The sequence below is a fragment of the Solenopsis invicta genome, chromosome 11 (genome assembly GCF_016802725.1).
Source record: "Solenopsis invicta isolate M01_SB chromosome 11, UNIL_Sinv_3.0, whole genome shotgun sequence".
NCBI lineage: Eukaryota > Metazoa > Arthropoda > Insecta > Hymenoptera > Formicidae > Solenopsis > Solenopsis invicta.
This window is the reverse complement of record NC_052674.1, coordinates 13,329,438-13,347,263: the sequence shown is the minus strand read 5'-3', so window position 1 is coordinate 13,347,263 and position 17,826 is coordinate 13,329,438. Positions and strand designations below refer to the sequence as shown.

The 17,826-nt window shown below is 35.4% G+C and overlaps 1 protein-coding gene across 1 annotated transcript; it reads right to left on the bottom strand.

Annotated features, from left to right (window-relative positions):
* Positions 1 to 1,059: 1,059 nt before the first annotated feature.
* Positions 1,060 to 7,859, bottom strand: LOC120359022. The gene is made up of 4 exons (XM_039455231.1): positions 7,311 to 7,859; positions 6,607 to 6,936; positions 6,332 to 6,534; positions 1,060 to 1,267 (listed from the first exon to the last, which is right to left on the bottom strand). The coding sequence occupies exons 1-4, from the start codon at positions 7,857 to 7,859 to the stop codon at positions 1,060 to 1,062; spliced, it is 1,290 nt and encodes a 429-aa protein (XP_039311165.1).
* Positions 7,860 to 17,826: the final 9,967 nt, after the last annotated feature.

Below are 17,826 nucleotides of genomic sequence, written 5' to 3'. Positions count from 1 at the left end.
CAATATCCATGCTAGTAAGTATTGTACAACATTATGAGAGTGCAAAATCACAAGAACGCTCTTAAAGTAAATGACTCACGACTATCTCATAATCTCTCTCACTACATGATATAATTTTATTTACCAAAGTCATACACACATTATGAAACACATATAAATTCAATTACATAATTTAAAAGGTCGTACATTCAAGATCTTTAAACTAGTATGAAGGTAAAACATTAATTATAATATATTAAGTGTTTGCATTAATTTTAAAGGATTTTAAAATAAACTTACGGCTTTGCTGTGACGAAATGGTTACCAAATTGATCATTCAAAATATTTCCCATCCCTAGCCACTACTTTTTCCCATCTTTCTGGTAATAGATGGATTCCACGTCAAAAGAATGACATTTTTAGAAGCTATCCACGAATCGACCCATTTTTTGATATCTTCATAATAATGGAAACGCTGCTCTGTCAGACCATGAGCCATCGATCGAAATAGGTGGTAATCCGAAGGAGCAATATCTGGAGAGTACGGCGGGTGTAGTAGAACATCCCAGTTAAGCGCTTTCAATGTTTCCTTGACCGGTTTCGCAACATGAGGCCGAGCATTGTCGTGCTGGAAAATCACTTTTTCGTGTCTTTTCGCGTAGTCTGGCTTTTTTTGCTTTAATGCTCGGCTCAATTGCATCAATTGTTGTTGGTAGCATTCCCCAGTGATAGTTTTGTTGGGTTAGAGCAGCTCATAATACAGTACACCCAGCTGATCCCACCAAATACAGAGCATGAGCTTGGCGCCACGATGAATATTCGGCTTTGCCGTCGATGGTTATGGTTCGGCTGGCCTGCACCATATTTTTTTGCGCTTTGAATTGTAATGTATCTATTTTTCATCACCCGACACGATACGATGCAGAAAACTTTTTCTTCTGTGTCTTTGAAGCAACAATTCACAGGTCATTTTGCGCCTTTCGATGTCCCTTGGCTTCAATTCGTACGGCACCCAATATCCTCGCTTTTGAATCATTCCAATAGCCTTCAAACGTCTGGAAATCGTTGATTGATCAACATTTAATGATTCTGCGTTTGACTCGGGTCTTGTTCAAGGAAAGCTTCCAATTCCTCATCCTCAAACTTTTTCGGCTGGCTTAGACATTCCTTGTCTTCCGTGTTAAAATCACCTTTTATAGCGTCGAAACCAGTACTCGCATGTTGAAATCGATGGAGCATAATCACCATAAGTTTCCGACAGCATTCGTTGATTTTCAGCAACACTTTTCTTTGAATGGAAGCAAAAAAGCAAAACTTCCCGCAAATGCCGTTTTGTTAGCACAAATTTCGACATATTTAATGCTCAAAAAAAACAATGTTGTTTACAATTTGGCACCGTGGCGCATACAGAAAACTTAAACCACTTGATGGTAACTTAAACGATTTGACATGAAGTTAGCAACAATTTGGCCCGATGCGATATAGTACTAGTTACGCCATCTCTTGTAAATTCTTTAAAATTAATGCATACACCTAATACTTTTTTAAATTATGTAGAGAGTAAAGACTAGGACGGGACAAAAAATAATCTCCTTTTTAAAAAAGTGTAACTCGATCAGACATTATCTTTTATTCTGAACCAGAGCCCCAAAGTTGCGATATTTTTTTTCAAAATAGCAAAAAGCTTTATGTTAACAAAAAATTTACCTTAACAAAAAATTTGTCGTTTTTATTGCATTTATTCGCACAAAATATGATTCAGAGTTTTTGTGAAATCCAAATTTGAAATCCAAATTGTTTAGAAATCATTGTTTGACCGAGCTTGAACAGGAGGGAAAGCGTAAAAAAAGTAAAATGTATCAAAATTTCGATTATATATAATATGTTTGTACAACTATTTTAATATCTTCTTTCTTACAAAAAAATTTGTGCAATCTATTGGTTGTACAACTTAGTTCGATTTGTTTTCAAAAGATGGCTATAGGTACTATAAATGGTTGACGGCGACAGCTGATTTTTGCTGTATTGTTAACATCTCTTGACCAAATATTGTTTACAAGACTTTGAGTTTTGCACAATAAGTTTAATTTTTTCTGCGTTGAAAATGTCGAGTTTTATTTCAAATAAGCGCCATCTGCGGGAAGTTTTGATTTTCTGTTCTAATTGGAAGAAAAGTGCAGTTGAAGCGCATTGAATGCTTGTGAAAATGTATGGTGAATCTGCACTATTGGATAAATCTTGCAGAAAATGGTTTCGACGATATAAAAGTGGTGATTTTAGTGTTGAAAACAAAGAGCGTTCGGGTCAACCAAAAAAGCTTGAAAATAAAGAATTAGAAACATTATCATACTCGATTAAGATTTGTGTCAAACGCAAGAAGAGCTTGCAAAAATATTGGAAATTACTTAACAAGCTATTCAAAACTACTCAAAGCCGCGGGATACATTCAGAAGCAAGAAAATTGAGTCCCATACGAATTGAAACCGAGAGATATCGAACAACAATTTTGCATGTCCGAAATGTTGCTTGAACGGTACAAAGAGAAGTTTTTTTCTGCATCGAACCATTACCGGGGACAGAAAATGGATTCACTACGACAACCCAAAACGTAATAAATTGTATGTAAAGCACGGCCAACTGAGAACATCAACGCCGAAGCCGAATATCCGTGATGCCAAGGTAATACTCTGTATTTGAGATCAGAAGGGTGTGATCCACTTTAATCTACTGAAACCTAGTCAAACCATCACGGGAGACTTCTACAGGCAACAGTTAATCTGTATAAAGCGAGCTATAGCCGAAAAACGTCCAAAATATGCGATCAGACACGAGTCCATAACCTTTCACTATAACAATGCTCGGTCTCATGTTGCTGTTCCGGTTAAAAACTATTTGGAAAATAGCGGATGGAAAGTTCTGGCTCACCCGCCTTATAGCCCAGACCTTGCCCTTTTTATTTGTTTTGATCGATGCAGATCGCTTTGACTGGAATACGCTTCACTTTAGAACAGGGTATCAAAAATTGGCTCGATTCATTCTTGGCTTCAAAAGATGAATACTTCTTCCGCGACGGAATCCATAAATTGCCAGAAAGATGGGATAAAGTAGTGGCTAGCAATGGACAATACTTTGAATAAGATATTAATTTATTTTATCGTTAAAAATAAATGCGTCTTTCAAGCAAAAAAACGAAATTAAGTTGTATCGAATTAAGTTGTACACCCAATACATATATATTATATTTGATAAATTGCAATGCAATCGGTAAATTCAAATTTATTTGGATTTAAAAAAAGTCCTATTTGGATTTTCAAAATTTTGTGAGTAATTTTAAAGCAGGGCTGCGTTCAGAATGAACATCCGGGTGCACCTAAATATCATTTTATCCTTCTTGTTTATGGAACATTAAACAAGGAGAAAATGATACCTGGGTGCACCCGGATGTTTATTTTGAACGCACTCCAGCGTTTCGACCGCTGCGATGTGTTGCCGCGGCGTTTGAACATTGTAGTTCGAAATATGTAATTTTTCGACAAGACATCAGGTGTCGTTTTTCCTCACATAAGAAGTAATGTCGTTTGATATATTTGCTAGTTTTGTATTGATATGATTTTTATCTCGAAAGTAATACGTACAATGATGTGCATGAATGAGTTTTTTTTTTGTGTAGGAACTTATTTATCAAATGTGTAAGAAAAAGCTTTAGCTAAAATAACACATTATTTGATTTATGCGGTGCGGTGAATTCAGACTGTCGCGTTGTACCAATTCAGACAACGACTTGTCACCTTTCCCGCCGCGCGCCGTCGCCTACGAGCTAAGCGCGATGACGCGGCGTCACCGCACATTGGCTCAGATGTTTTATTTTATAACTTGATAATTATAATGAATATCGTAAAATATTAGGAGTATAAATAAGTTTCCGCCGTTTCACAAAAAATGGCGCCACTAGTATGTTATGGTTGAAATTGTCTGTTGTAAAACGTTATATCGTAAGGTTGGACATCTGGCAACAATATAACCTTAAAATATTAGCGATTTTGTATCAGCATCATATATCTGTTTTCGTGCGAAAATGTCGAGTTTTGAGCCGAATAAGCGTCATTTGCGGGAACTTTTGATTTACTTCTTTAATTTGAAGAAATCTGCAGCCGAGGCGCATCGATTGCTTGTAGAAGCATATGGTGAGGCTGCCTTAAGTGAGAGAAGTTGCCGTGAGTGATTTCACAAGTTTAAGAACGGTGAATTTGGCGTCGAAGACAAAGAACGTAGCGGAAGGCCGAAAGTGTACGAAGACGCGGAATTGGAAACATTATTAGATGAAGATTCGTGCCAAACACAAGAAGCACTTGCACTCACATTAGGAGTGACTCAACCAGCAATTTCACATCGCTTAAAATCAATTGGGAATGATTCAAAAACAAGGAAACTGAGTTCCATATGAACTGAAGCTGAGAAACGTTGAACGCCGATTTTTCACATGTGAAATGCTGCTTGCCAGGCATAAACGAAAGGGTTTTTTGCATCGTATAGTCACTGGTGATGAAAAATGGATCCACTACGATAACCCAAAAAAGAAGAAATCATGGGGACCACCTGGCCATGCTTCAACATCGACAGCCAAGCCGAACATTCATGGAAAAAAGCTCATGTTGTGTTTGGTGGGATCAGCTTGGTGTCGTGTATTATGAGTTGCTCAAACCGAATGAAACCATTACTGAGGCTCTCTATCGAACACAATTGATGAGATTGAGCCGAGTACTCAAGGAAAAACGTGCCCACTACTACTCCAGACACGACAAAGTTATTCTTCTGCATGATAATGCTCGTCCACATGTTGCGACGCCGGTCAAAACCTACCTGGAAACACTCAATTGGGAAGTTTTACCCCATCCGCCGTATTCACCAGACATTGCTCCTTCTGATTATCTGTTTCGATCGATGACGCATGGCCTCTCTGAGCAACATTTCACATCATATAAAAATACAAAAAATTGGGTCGATTTGTGGATAGCTTCAAAAGATGAAGCATTCTTTCGACGCGGTATCCGTATGCTGCCAGAAAGATGAGAAAAAGTAGTGGCTAGCGATGGACAATACTTCGAATAAAACATTAGGTACCGTTCTTTCACAATAAATGCTCAATTTTTGATAAAAAAACGGCGGAAACTTATTTATACTCCTAATAGTATAAGATTTTTTGTCCTTTTTCATTTCCTCTATGTTCTTAAAACGGTAAATTTCCTAGTTAGCAAACATCCTATATAATTAATATAACAGAATAAATATATGCTTTATTTCGCATAATTACGATGCGCTATTTAAAAGTATGATTACGCGTATATTGTTGCAATTACAAAAATTATGCATAAAAGCTTTATTGTATACAATTTCAAGAGCTTTGTTTTTTATTTGACACTTTTTCTAGGAAAGCATCATGTTCCGAGATATACGTAAAAGAATAAAAAAAACCTGACTTTTACCTCAATTTTTTACCTTGAAGATAACCTCGTCGTTGATTTTTATTATATATTCGTAATTAGCGCACCAAAATGTAATAGTATACCAATTGGCAACCAAATCGGAGAGTTCATTTTTTCGGAACTCTACTTAAACAGTACTTAAATAAAAGAGAATTTGAAAGATTAATACTTATTTCTTATAAGCTAAATATTTTTCATAAACTGTACAACAAATTGAGTCGCATGCATGAACGCGAGTATTGCCTTTAATATATGATTGTATTGCTTTGCCAACGTTAAGTGTAACGGGATTTCCACGCAACACACGTAATAAATTGAGATCTTAAATGCAAGATTTATTGCTACAGTGCCAAGTAGATCAATTTACAATGTTCGTTCGCTCGCGTCTCGTTGAAAGCAAGAGTGTTAACGCTTCGAAGTCTGGAACAGGACTCACTTAAGAAAATGATCGAAAACAATCACCGGCTCATCTCTCCACGCATCTTTATTCCCGGAACTCGCCGGATTTTCCCGAACGAGACGAAGAAAGGAAAAGTGGGGTCACCGCAATCGGTGCCCGGTGCAAGGCGTTATATTGTTCGGTTACGTACCGAACATCCCGCCCCCCTTGAAGGGCATGCCTTCAACGAACGTGAATAGTCATTGCGATCATAATAGAACATGCAATTAAAATAAGGAAATACAAATAGAAATTGAGACGTACTTATTGCGCTGCAATGTATAATTGCTTTGTCAAGTGACACAATAAATTATAACAATGTCGATATCTCGCGATCGATCTACTCGGGGTCAAATTGGTCAAATAAATTACAATAAATAAGTTAAAGGAAAAATTTGAAAATATGTAACACGCGTTAATCGGCAGATGCCTTGGGAGGATGGCTAGTATTGTCAGCGGCCTTGTTATTTGACCCTTGGCGGTCCTCAGTGTAGCCGTCCTTGCAATACCATCAGGGCCCGAATGAAGCTGTTGCACCCAGCCTAATAACCATTGCAGCGGCCCTAAGCCTGGTTGCTGCACTATGGCGAGTTGACCGACCTTTAATTGCTGGCCCTTACTAGTCCTCCATTTCTGTCGCTCAATTAAAGTGTGCAAGTATTCGATGCTCTAGCGCTTCCAAAAACGTTGCCGAAGCTGCTCTACACGTTGCCATCGCAGCAGTTGGCTCGGATTCTCCTCTGTGAGATCTGCAACTGGAAAGCTGTTTAGCGCTGCACCAATCAAAAAATGTCCCGGTGTGATACAATGTAGATTGTTTGGATCTTTGCTTAACGGGGTTAACGGTCGCGAATTTAAAACAGCTTCTATTTCGCATAACACGGTTTGCATCTCTTTATATGTGAGATTCGCGTTACCCAACATTCGATTAATGTGAAACTTCGCCGACTTCACGGCCGCCTCCCACAAACCTTCGACATGCGGAGCGTGAGGTGGTATGAAACGCCATTCGACTTCGTTGTCTCGCATAAAACTCTGTATCGCAAGTCGCGTGTCGTCATTGTTGATCAAGTCATAGGGTCAATGCACACAGGACGCGTCAACGCGTTACGCCTGGCGGATAGCGGATAGCCAATCATTCTTTTGCTTTCTTATTTCTTTCCATAAAAGCGAAAAAATGATTGGCTACCTCGCCCGCGTAACGCGTTGACGCGTGCTGTGTGCATTGAGCAATACAGCTCCTTTATTTGTTTACGCGCGCCGACAAACGTTGTGCCATTGTCCGAATACATACAAGACGGTCTGCATCTGCGCGACATAAAGCGCTTGAAGGCACCAAGCAACGTCTCTGATGTCAAATCAGTTACAATCTCAAGATGTACGGCCCTGGTCGAGAAACAGACAAATACCGAAATATATGTCTTGTGCAACTTGGCATTACGTCTCCTACCATCCTTTAGGAACATGGGTCCGGCATAATCCACCCCGCTATGTGTGAACGGTCTCGAAGCCGTAACGCGTTGTATGGGCAAATCCGCCATCAGTGATGCAGCCGGCCTGTACTTGAAGCAAGTTACGCAACTATGAATTATTGTTTGCACAATTGAGCGCGCCGCCAGAGGCCAAAATCGCCGACGCACCGCGTGCATCGTGGCCTGCAGACCTGAATGCAGATTTCTCACATGTTCTCGCTGTATAATCAAGATTGTCAATCGGTGACTCTTCGGCAATAGCACGGGGTGTCGCGCGTCATATGGCAATGCTGCATTGTGTATTCGGCCCCCCACTCTAATGATTTCGTGCTCATACATAAACGGGGTTAACGGCAAAATTCGACTTCCGCCGTCGACGCTCCGGCCCTTGCTCAGCTGTTTATATTCTCTTAAAAAAGCGTGCTTCTGCACGCACCTTATGGCGACCCGCAGAACGGCTGTTATCTCATGATGCAAAATAAACATTGTCTGATACTTGGTTTCTTGCGAACGCGTCACTCGCAGGCAGTAAGCAATGATTCGAAATGCCTTGTTTACATCGGAATGAATGTCCAACAAATTCTGTACGATCGATTGTTCCAAAGATACCAACGCCGCAGTTACCCTTTTTTGTTCCGATAACTCGCCCGACAAGTCGACAAGCAATTTGGCCGGCCAATGCTCCTCAGTTAATCGCAGGATTGCAGGTCCGTTCCATCGACGATTCCATTAAGGCGATGCTGGAGCCAGTGATGTGAGCTCGGCCCGGTTTTTCGCGCATGCGCGGCGCATACGGTAACAGTAACGTACGTAATATCAAGAAAAAGATGTGCTGTTGATCGCCCGTACATAGTGATATGAAAATGTTTATAGAAAATTTAATAAATTTGCAACTTATTATTTATTAAAAATTAATCTATATTTAATAATAATAGAATTAAAGATACGCTGAAAGAAAGGGAAAGGGAGCTGAAATAATTCAAGAAAACAAATAAAGATTTAAAATAAAATATTTATTTTGGCAGAATTATTAAAGAAAACCAACATTTGTTGCAAGGGTAAGGAAAACTGCCAAAAACCTTACCAGTTTTCAATAAAAAAATACATTTTAAAAATACAAAATTAACATGTTACATTATCACATTTTTAACATAAACATATTTAATAACATAAATAAAAAATAATTTACAAAATAAAATATTGCATCTTTGGCTTTTATCACATACTTATTACTATATCACATTTTTATTGCATATTTTATTACAAATGTATAAATAATGCATAAAAAATAAACTCTGAAAACCAAAATAAAAATGTAATATCTTATAATAATTAAACTCTGAAAAATAAAATAAAAATTAATAATAAAAATTATAATGTGCAGCATGCAGAAAGAAAATATAGGCTAGATGGGCTAGATGTAAAAACCAAAAAATGTTATGCAAAATAATACAAAAAATATTAAGCATTATCAGATGTGCATTGATTTTTATATAAATTTTGCGTGTTATGCAGTTCGAAATGCTTCACGTCAGGTTGAAATGTAAAGCAATTAATGTTTTTAGCTTGAAAACTTGATCGAATTACACAAATTGAGGAAAGAGTATTATTACACAATCGATTTCTTTTTTTACTTTTTACGTCTGTGACAATAGAAAATATTCTTTCAGCCTCGGCATTGGAATGAGGATAACAAAGGACTACTTCAACTAATAATTGTAAATTTGGAAACATCTTTTCCCCGTCAAAATTTTTACATTGCAATACATTATTCCACATTTCATCTATTGGTAGAGAAGCTAACTGTATTTTTTGTTGTTCGTCAAAACTCGTTGGTAATATGTTCCACTCGAAAGCTAAATCTGATATATTAATATGTTCAACTTGCTTAGCAATATGAGTTAAATATTTAATTTTATTTCTACCGTCTTTATAAAGAGCAATTTTAGGATCTAGAAAATTTAATTGTTTAAAAAATTCATCGTTATAAGGTAGACGTTTTAGCATTTCTCGAACTGCCGTAACATAAAAATCCAAACATTTTAATTTAATTTCTTGCGCGCATTCCACAGATAATGTTTCTAAAAAACTATCACATTCCGGTCCTATTCGTATGTTATCTATATGTTGTACATTATTATCTAAATCTGAAATTGAAATGTTTTCTACATTATCGTAATTTAAAAAATTGTCGGCTAATTGACGAATTAATTGTTGACTGCTTTCGTATAATTTATGAATTAAAATGTTACGCGATTGAAACAGTGCGTTAAAATTATTAAAATAATTTAATGCGTATTTTAGAAACAACAAATATGCTTTAACCGAATTATCATTTAAATATTGTAATATATTTTCCGCGGATTTTAATTTATCTTCTACTGTTGCTAACAAAAAATTATTTTTTAAAACGTCCCAATTTTCTAACAATTTAACAACGCACTTTTGTAAGCAAAGCCATCTAGTATCTGACAATTTTAATATTTTTCTTCGTTCAACTTCAAAAAAATCTTGGAATTCACCCAATATTGCACATCTCTTCGCACTGCCCGAAATGTAAGTGGCAACTCCTCTAATTAAATCTTCGCAAGAAGAAGGTAACTTTTTGCAAGCTTTACTGGCTACAATCGCGGATGAATGGCAAATACAATTTAACGTTACTAAATTTGGAACTTCTTCTTTAAGACGACTCATAAAAGAATTTTTGCGTCCAATCATAACTGACGCATTATCAGATGCCATTCCAACAACATTTTTTATGGGAATATGTTTTTCTTCTAAGCATTTTATAAATATTTCAAAAATTTTATTTGCGGAACAATCTCTTGCATCTAAAGATATTAATTCTAATAATTGAGTTGTAATTTTTTTATTCAAAGGTGATACATATTGAACAAGAAAACACATTAATTTAGTATCTGAGATATCCGTACTTTCATCTATTAAAATGGAAAATTTACAAGTTTTTAAATATTCTACGATTGTCTCAATTTCCCGTTTCGCAGTGACATTATTAACAATATTTGCGCACTTATTTCGAGCTAGTGAGAAATCTTGCACAACTTTGGGATCTATAAAAATATCTTTTATTAAAGGTGTTAAATGATCCGCGATTTGAAAAGCTATATTATGCTCGGCAAAAAAAGTTGATAATTTAATTTCTGCGCGTTTAACTTTATCTTTATGTGACAAACTATCTTCGGTATCAATACGGTTAGCAGTCTTACAATTACAAGATTTTACGTTCTCGATATGTCTAACAGTTTGCGAATGTTCAACTATATTTGTTTTGCAACATCTGATAGTTTTATTGCATGCAATACAAAACGCTTTATTTTCTGAAGGATGAGGAGCTAACCATCCTTTAAAGATATTTTCATCTAGCCAAGCATTTTGAAATTCTCTACTTCTACGTTTTTTAGTAGCTCCTTGACCAAAAGAATCCATCATGCAGCATGAACAAATATATAAATAAGTGTTATACTTACTAACTTACCTTGTGTAAATATTGCACTGAAGCTTAACCTCCTTCGACGAGCCCGTCATTTTCGCGCCAAGACACGAGTCACCCGAGACTTTTGCGCCCATAACGGTCGCATTATGGCCAGTACTGTCTAGCAGCTGTTTTTGCCGCGCATGCGCGAAAAACCGGGCCGAGTTCACATCACTGGTTGGAGCGACAGCCGAACTGCAAAGGGTTTTGGCCCTCATTTGGACGGAACTAAAAATATTGATCTGTCGGTAATACAATCGAATTACCATATAATGAGATCTACCTTACCATGAGATCCACAATCGATACTCACATATAACATTTTGGTGCCCGGGACCATAAAAATCCGATTATTTTGGATTTTTATAATTTTTATGATTACCAGTTTTGTTGTTACTTCCAGAGCCGGAATTAAACAATTTGGTCCCCGGGACCATGAAAATCATAAAAATCCAAAATATTCAGAATTTTATCATTTTTATGATTACCAGTTTTGTTGTTACTTTCAGAGCCGAAATTTAACAATTTGGCACCCAGAACCATAAAAATCTAAAAATCCGATTACTTCGAATTTTTATAATTTTTATGATTACCAGTTTTGTTGTTACTTCCAGAGCCGGAATTAAACAATTTGGTCCCCGGGACCATGAAAATCATAAAAATCCAAAATATTCGGAATTTTATCATTTTTATAATTACCAGTTTTGTTGTTACTTTCAGAGCCGAAATTTAACAATTTAACGCCCAGAACCATAAAAATCTAAAAATCCGATTACTTCGAATTTTTATAATTTTTATGATTACCAGTTTTGTTGTTACTTTCAAAGCCGGAATTAAACAACTTGGCTCCCGGGAACATAAAAAACATAAAAATCTAAAGATTTCTGATTTTTAACAAATTTGTGCTATCGTTTTTTTTTTTTGTAGGAAGTAGAGTAGCTATTTCTTTTGGTTTGCAGACTTTGGTTTGTGACAACTGTCCGTTATCTGTAGCATGTAGTTTTGGTATTTCAAATGCCACAGACATTTAACCAACTTATGACAAACGCTTTTGGCAATGCAAACAATATTTTTAATTATAATATAGAATGGGCCCCTCCATCGCCCATTCTCGTGAAACGCAACTAAACTTTTTAATTGTTTCTCCGTTTATGTGCCTACGATATAGAGAAATACTGCTTTTTAAAAGTAGTATTTCTGTCCATGTAATATATTACAACAATATGTATATACGTTATACACGTTATATATATTTTTTAGACGGTTATATCACATATACTTTCTGGAGAGTACAATTACACTTCCATATGAAAGCATTACAATATTTTTTGAAATAATATTTTATTCAAGGAATATTTATCGTCTCAGAAAAGGCAAGAGTTTTTTTATTGCAACGATAGAGACAAAATAACATCTCACTATTTGTACGTCTTTGGAATACGTTTCTTTACAAGGATTTCTTCATAAGACTATATCTGTTGCAAAAGCGGCAGCATATATTCCACAAGATGTACCATCCGGTTGCGTTTGAACTTTTTCAAAACTTATATCGGTAGGTACAACTTGTGGAAAACGAGCTCTTATGTATTCTTTTTCTTTTGACGCCATTTTTTTGTACGTACAGTCAGGTATGCTGTCATATACATACAGTTTTATACCGTCGAAATAAATACAACGCCAGTGATCGGTACAATTTCCTCCTATTATTTGTACACTTTTATTACAACTGGCTAGAATTAGATCTGGATATTCTATGTACAATACACTTTGTGTTTCGAAACAAGAAGTTTCTTTGACAATACGTAAGAATAGATTCAGTGAATCGTCGTTTACTTTGCTATGTTTAGGCAAAACATTATTTCTCACCAAACAAAGAGAAATGTCGCGTTCTTCTAAAATTTTTCTGCGACTTTCCTTTTCATCTGCTGTCGGAATATGTTGAGTTACATTAATTATAATGCAATCGTCTTCTTCTACAACAGCAATAGGAATAGTATTTGTCTTGATTGTAATATTACTTTTCAATCGTTTATCGCCAATCGTTTCGTTTTCTTGTGAAAACTGTTCATCGATTGATGCTGTCCTTTGTCGCTTTGTGTTTTGATTTATTTCATTTTTAGATGACTTTTCTTTGGCTTCTATAATATATTTCGGATCTCTGATAGGCATATGTCTGTTATGTGCCGACTATCCAAAATTTCAGGAAGCTAACATTCGTTATAAAAACGTGTTAAGCAACGCAACATGTTATTTTATCAAAAAACGTTGTCTCTGTTAACACGCAATATTTTAACGCTTTTCGGCGTCCATATAGCAAAAATGGAATAGTCACGCCGCGTTATATTTAGTTGACCCTGTATTTGATAAAAGTGATTTCGATTCATCATATTAGAATCTTTTTTATCACAAACACTTTTCCATTGAGGCAATTTACAAACAGCTTCCTCTGCTGTTAAATTTTCTGCTTGAAAAGGACATTTGATCTCTACTAAACCATCCTTATTCAGAAGTCTGTCTGGAGAAGCACCTAAGCATGGATTGTTACAATCAATAAACAATCCGCATGGTTTTGTATCTTTCTTTAATTTGACAGATAAATCTTGTTTTGCCTTTTCCTCCATTTCGCGACCATATTTTGTAGCTGCGGTATCAATGGATAAAGGAAACAAAATATTCTTGACAGTCGTTGCACAAGATGTCGTTGGTCTCAAACGGCATACGACTCAAAAATTTGACGCTGTCGACATTTCTTTTTTCAGCGATTGCCAATATTCGCATTTACTTTGCTCTCTGGTATCGCGTTCTATTTCTTTCAAGTTTCTTGCATTTTCGAACAATTTTTCTACATGCTTTTCTTTAAATTGTTCGAATATGTTAGAGGAGAGATCTGGTTTTTGCGATTGAAGTCCGTAATAACCATCTGTTCCTTTATTTATTTTGAATTTTTTTGGTTGTCCTTTTGCTTTGCGATATTCTCTGGTTCGAGCTACTTTTATTTGTTGTCGCTTCTCCAGACTCTCGATGACAGAAGGAACAATCTCACATACAGTTTTATGTACTTCTGTGAGAACTTGTTGCGTGTTATGTTAAATAACAACCGCTGCTATTCTGACATTATAGGAACCTGGCATACCATAATTAACGCGCTTTCCGCCAATTTTTTCGCAGATTATCGAATTAAACGCTTCTACACTATTGTTGTTCACATAGAGCAACAAACTATCGGTAAAAACGCTTACATATTTGATTACATCCTGTATCTTAGGGTACAGACTGTACAATTTAAGATAGGGAATATAATTTTCATTATTTGGATCAGCGATGTTTTCACATTTATGATTACGTTCCTCACATCGCTTGCGTTCACCAAAAATATGGCTAGGAACGTTTAATATATCTTTGCGTAATTTCGTAGCTATACAATGCTGAGGCTTTTCACTTCCTTTTCTACGTGCAGCTACTTTCAATATTTTTTTTTCGAATTTTTAGAATGTTTCCATTCACAATCTTTCGTAATTTCGTAAATTTACGATTTCTACGCAAGTTTGGCACAGTTGTCTGCGCGATTACTTTTAATTTCTTGCATAGATTTCGAAGTAAATGATTAGTGCATTCTACTTTCCGCACTTTTATCATTTGTTCGTGATATGGATCATTATTAATTATAGACTGATATACATTACTATTACCATCAGCAATGATTGTTCTATAAATCAATCCATGCATTTCAATGCTACAATTAAATCCTTCTACAATTGCATCACTTTCCATGCGTGTAGAACTTGCATTACGGTCAAAATTTTTGTAGCATTTATGAACTTTTGACCTTTGTGTTCCGTCATATGGCATACCATGTAAAATTTGTTGCGAATGCCAGCAAAGAGGACTTTCCTTGTGCAATAACCAAGAATGGCTCCAATACCGGAAAGCGAATCGTAGGCAGTGCCGTACGACCTCTTTGCCCAACTACCATCCGTCACAACGGTTATGTATGGAATGCCATTGATTGTTTCATTTCTCTCCAGAGCCATTTGCTTTTCAGCTTCGCCTGCCATTTTCATGGTTTGACGAGATGTTTTCTCAAAATCATCGATTATTATTTCTCGATGTTTGATATACGTCTTTTCGGACATAGATGGAATATTTGCAGATGCAAACATTTTTTGCATTTCTGTATATCCAATTCCAGCTACGATAGTTCCTGCTGTGACAGCCGAGTTGACGTCTTTCTTTTCACTCTGGTGGGGTGTGACCAAATGGTTGCTTCATAATTGCACATTTGGCATTTATAAAAAAACTGCGTTTTAAATCCCATACGGTGGACTTTTACAAGTTTCCAGTCTCTAAACTGAAATTCGATTCCTCGAATATGTTCGTCAAATACGCGATGCAGTTCTTTATCATGATAATTCATCAGGCATTCTTCATCACTTTCAGGCTCATTTGCCTCATTAGTTTCCAGAAGGCCTGTTTTTTCAATGACAAGACTATCATCTTCTGAAAGAAGACTGTCATCTAAGCTTTGTGTATTTTTAATACTGATCTTTGAATCTGTCAAGTCGGGCAGTAATTTCACTGACTCCAGATCACTGACAGATTCGTTATCAGTATCATTACATATCTTTCTGCTTTCTTCAGTAGCCAATGCCTTCAATCGCCTCCTGTAAACAAATAAAATATTAACAAAATGTTTTTTTGACAAATAATATTGTAAAATAAAATATATCTGTATACCAGTACAATAATTTTAATAAAAATTTAATAAGTTTGAAAAGACCTTTGCTTATTTTATTATTAAAATGCTTAATTAATATTTATGACATTTACTTAAAAGTAGCAGTATCCTAATGTTTATATTTTGTTATAACTAGCCATCGCACCATCACGGTTGTGGTAATTTGTTATCACTTGTTGACAATGAATGTCTCAGATATTCTGTTATAACTAGCCATCATCAAGGCTGTGGCATTTTGTTATAACTAACTTGTCAACGATAAATGTCTCAGACATTCTATTATAACTAGCCATCGCACCATTACGGCTGTGGCATTTTGTTATAACTAACTTGTCGACAATGAATGTCTTAGATATTCTGTTATAACTAGCCATTGCACCATCACGGCTGTGGCATTTTGTTGTAACTACTAGTCTACAATATACGCTTTTAGCATTTACAAACTAAACAGATTCGTATATTCTTATTACTACGATTGAAAAATTTGTTCATTGTTAATTTTTAATCAATAAAAGAAGCAAAGGTCTGCAGATGTTATTATTCAATAACATATTTAAAAACGTAAGTAAAATAAAATTCTTTTTTTAGTATTTCAAAAAAACAAAAATTTTATTGTTTTATTAATATTTTTGCTAACTGATAATGAGTGAGGGATTTCCAAGATAAGGATGTCAATTTTATACTCGCATTATTTAAAAAATTTTCTTCAAAATAATGTAAAACAATTGTTTTGTATTTTTTAAACTTTTTTTAAATATTTAATTCAGCGTTTAAAATAACATAAAAATATACATTTTCAAAATTGTATCTAAAAAAATTACTGCTAATTTCTGCGTGAATACTCCCTTAAACTGGAATTCCCCAGTGCAAATCAAATTTTAACTAGAAGAAAAAAGATAACTAGATATCCATATGAAATACTTGTCATACGTTGATCGTTCTATGAGAGAACAATTTTTAACATGAACCCTCTACCGATAGCAGCAAGCTCTAATATCATTTTTATTATAATATTTTTTTATTTTTCTACTTCACAAATAATTATGAGAAAACGATTAGTATTTGAAGCATGGAAATTTCTTATACATATTTAGAATACAATTTTATTTAAACAAAGGAGTCAATTTTTACATGAAATTATCGAGTGACAAACTTTTTTTAGCAATATCTGTACTTCATTATTTTAATTCTAATTTTATCATATGTATTTTTGGAAATAACTCAAAGTAAACATATTAAAAATATTGTAAAAATGAATACTTTAATTTTTTGACGCTGAAGAATTACTTTTCTATTTAATTCACATACATTCTACTCTGTTTACATGCATTATAATAATTATAGAATAATATGAATTTTGACGTACACAGAGTGTTTGCTAATTACTTATGCTCTCGTGAGTTGATAGAGCAGGAAAAAGCGAGAAGAAAAGTCCTTTAGTATTTATCATTATTCACAATAGTTTAACGAAATGAAAATTAGTAAAGTTCGGTGAATAAGCGCGTACTTTCCCTGCTTACCGAACGCGGGAACCGCTTGTCGGTCACCAAGCTACAGAGAGTCGCAGCTGGCAACGACGCGCGATGTAAGGAGAGAGAAGCAGCATTCGCTGGCGCTCGGCTACTACACACCCACGCAAAGCCGCGCACGTACGTGTCTTGTGGCTGCGCTGCGGAGATCGGGGTGCGGAGGGAAAGTGGTTACGCATCCTTCTTGCTTGACTCTCGGTCGAGAGAGAAGCATGAAACGACGTGATGTTATGGAGAAACTTGGTGTCCCCTGCTATGGGGCCTATATGAGCGGTATACGAGTATAAATACCACGATTGGTTGCGCGCTGTTTTTTTCTATAAAGAAATTTACTCGGATACGAAGATTTGTTTGAAAAATAATGTAAATGGAATTTCGATTCTCTGTAATATATTAAAGTTATGTCATCACGACAATATATTATAGTTTCAATTTGTGAAACTATTATTTTATGTCGAGACATAATTTTAATTAAGTAATGATACTCGTAAATCTCTTTAAACAATTACTTTTCAAAATAATCTGTATTAGAAAATAATTTTAATTCGATAAATTTATAGAAATGTTAACATTATCTGGCAAGCCAGTTTACTTTGTAATTGGCGTAAAACAATACTCTGAGACTGAACCTTGACCCTTATGAAAAAGTATTAGTGCTCAAAAAATTACACATACAAAAATATCACAGAATCTGCT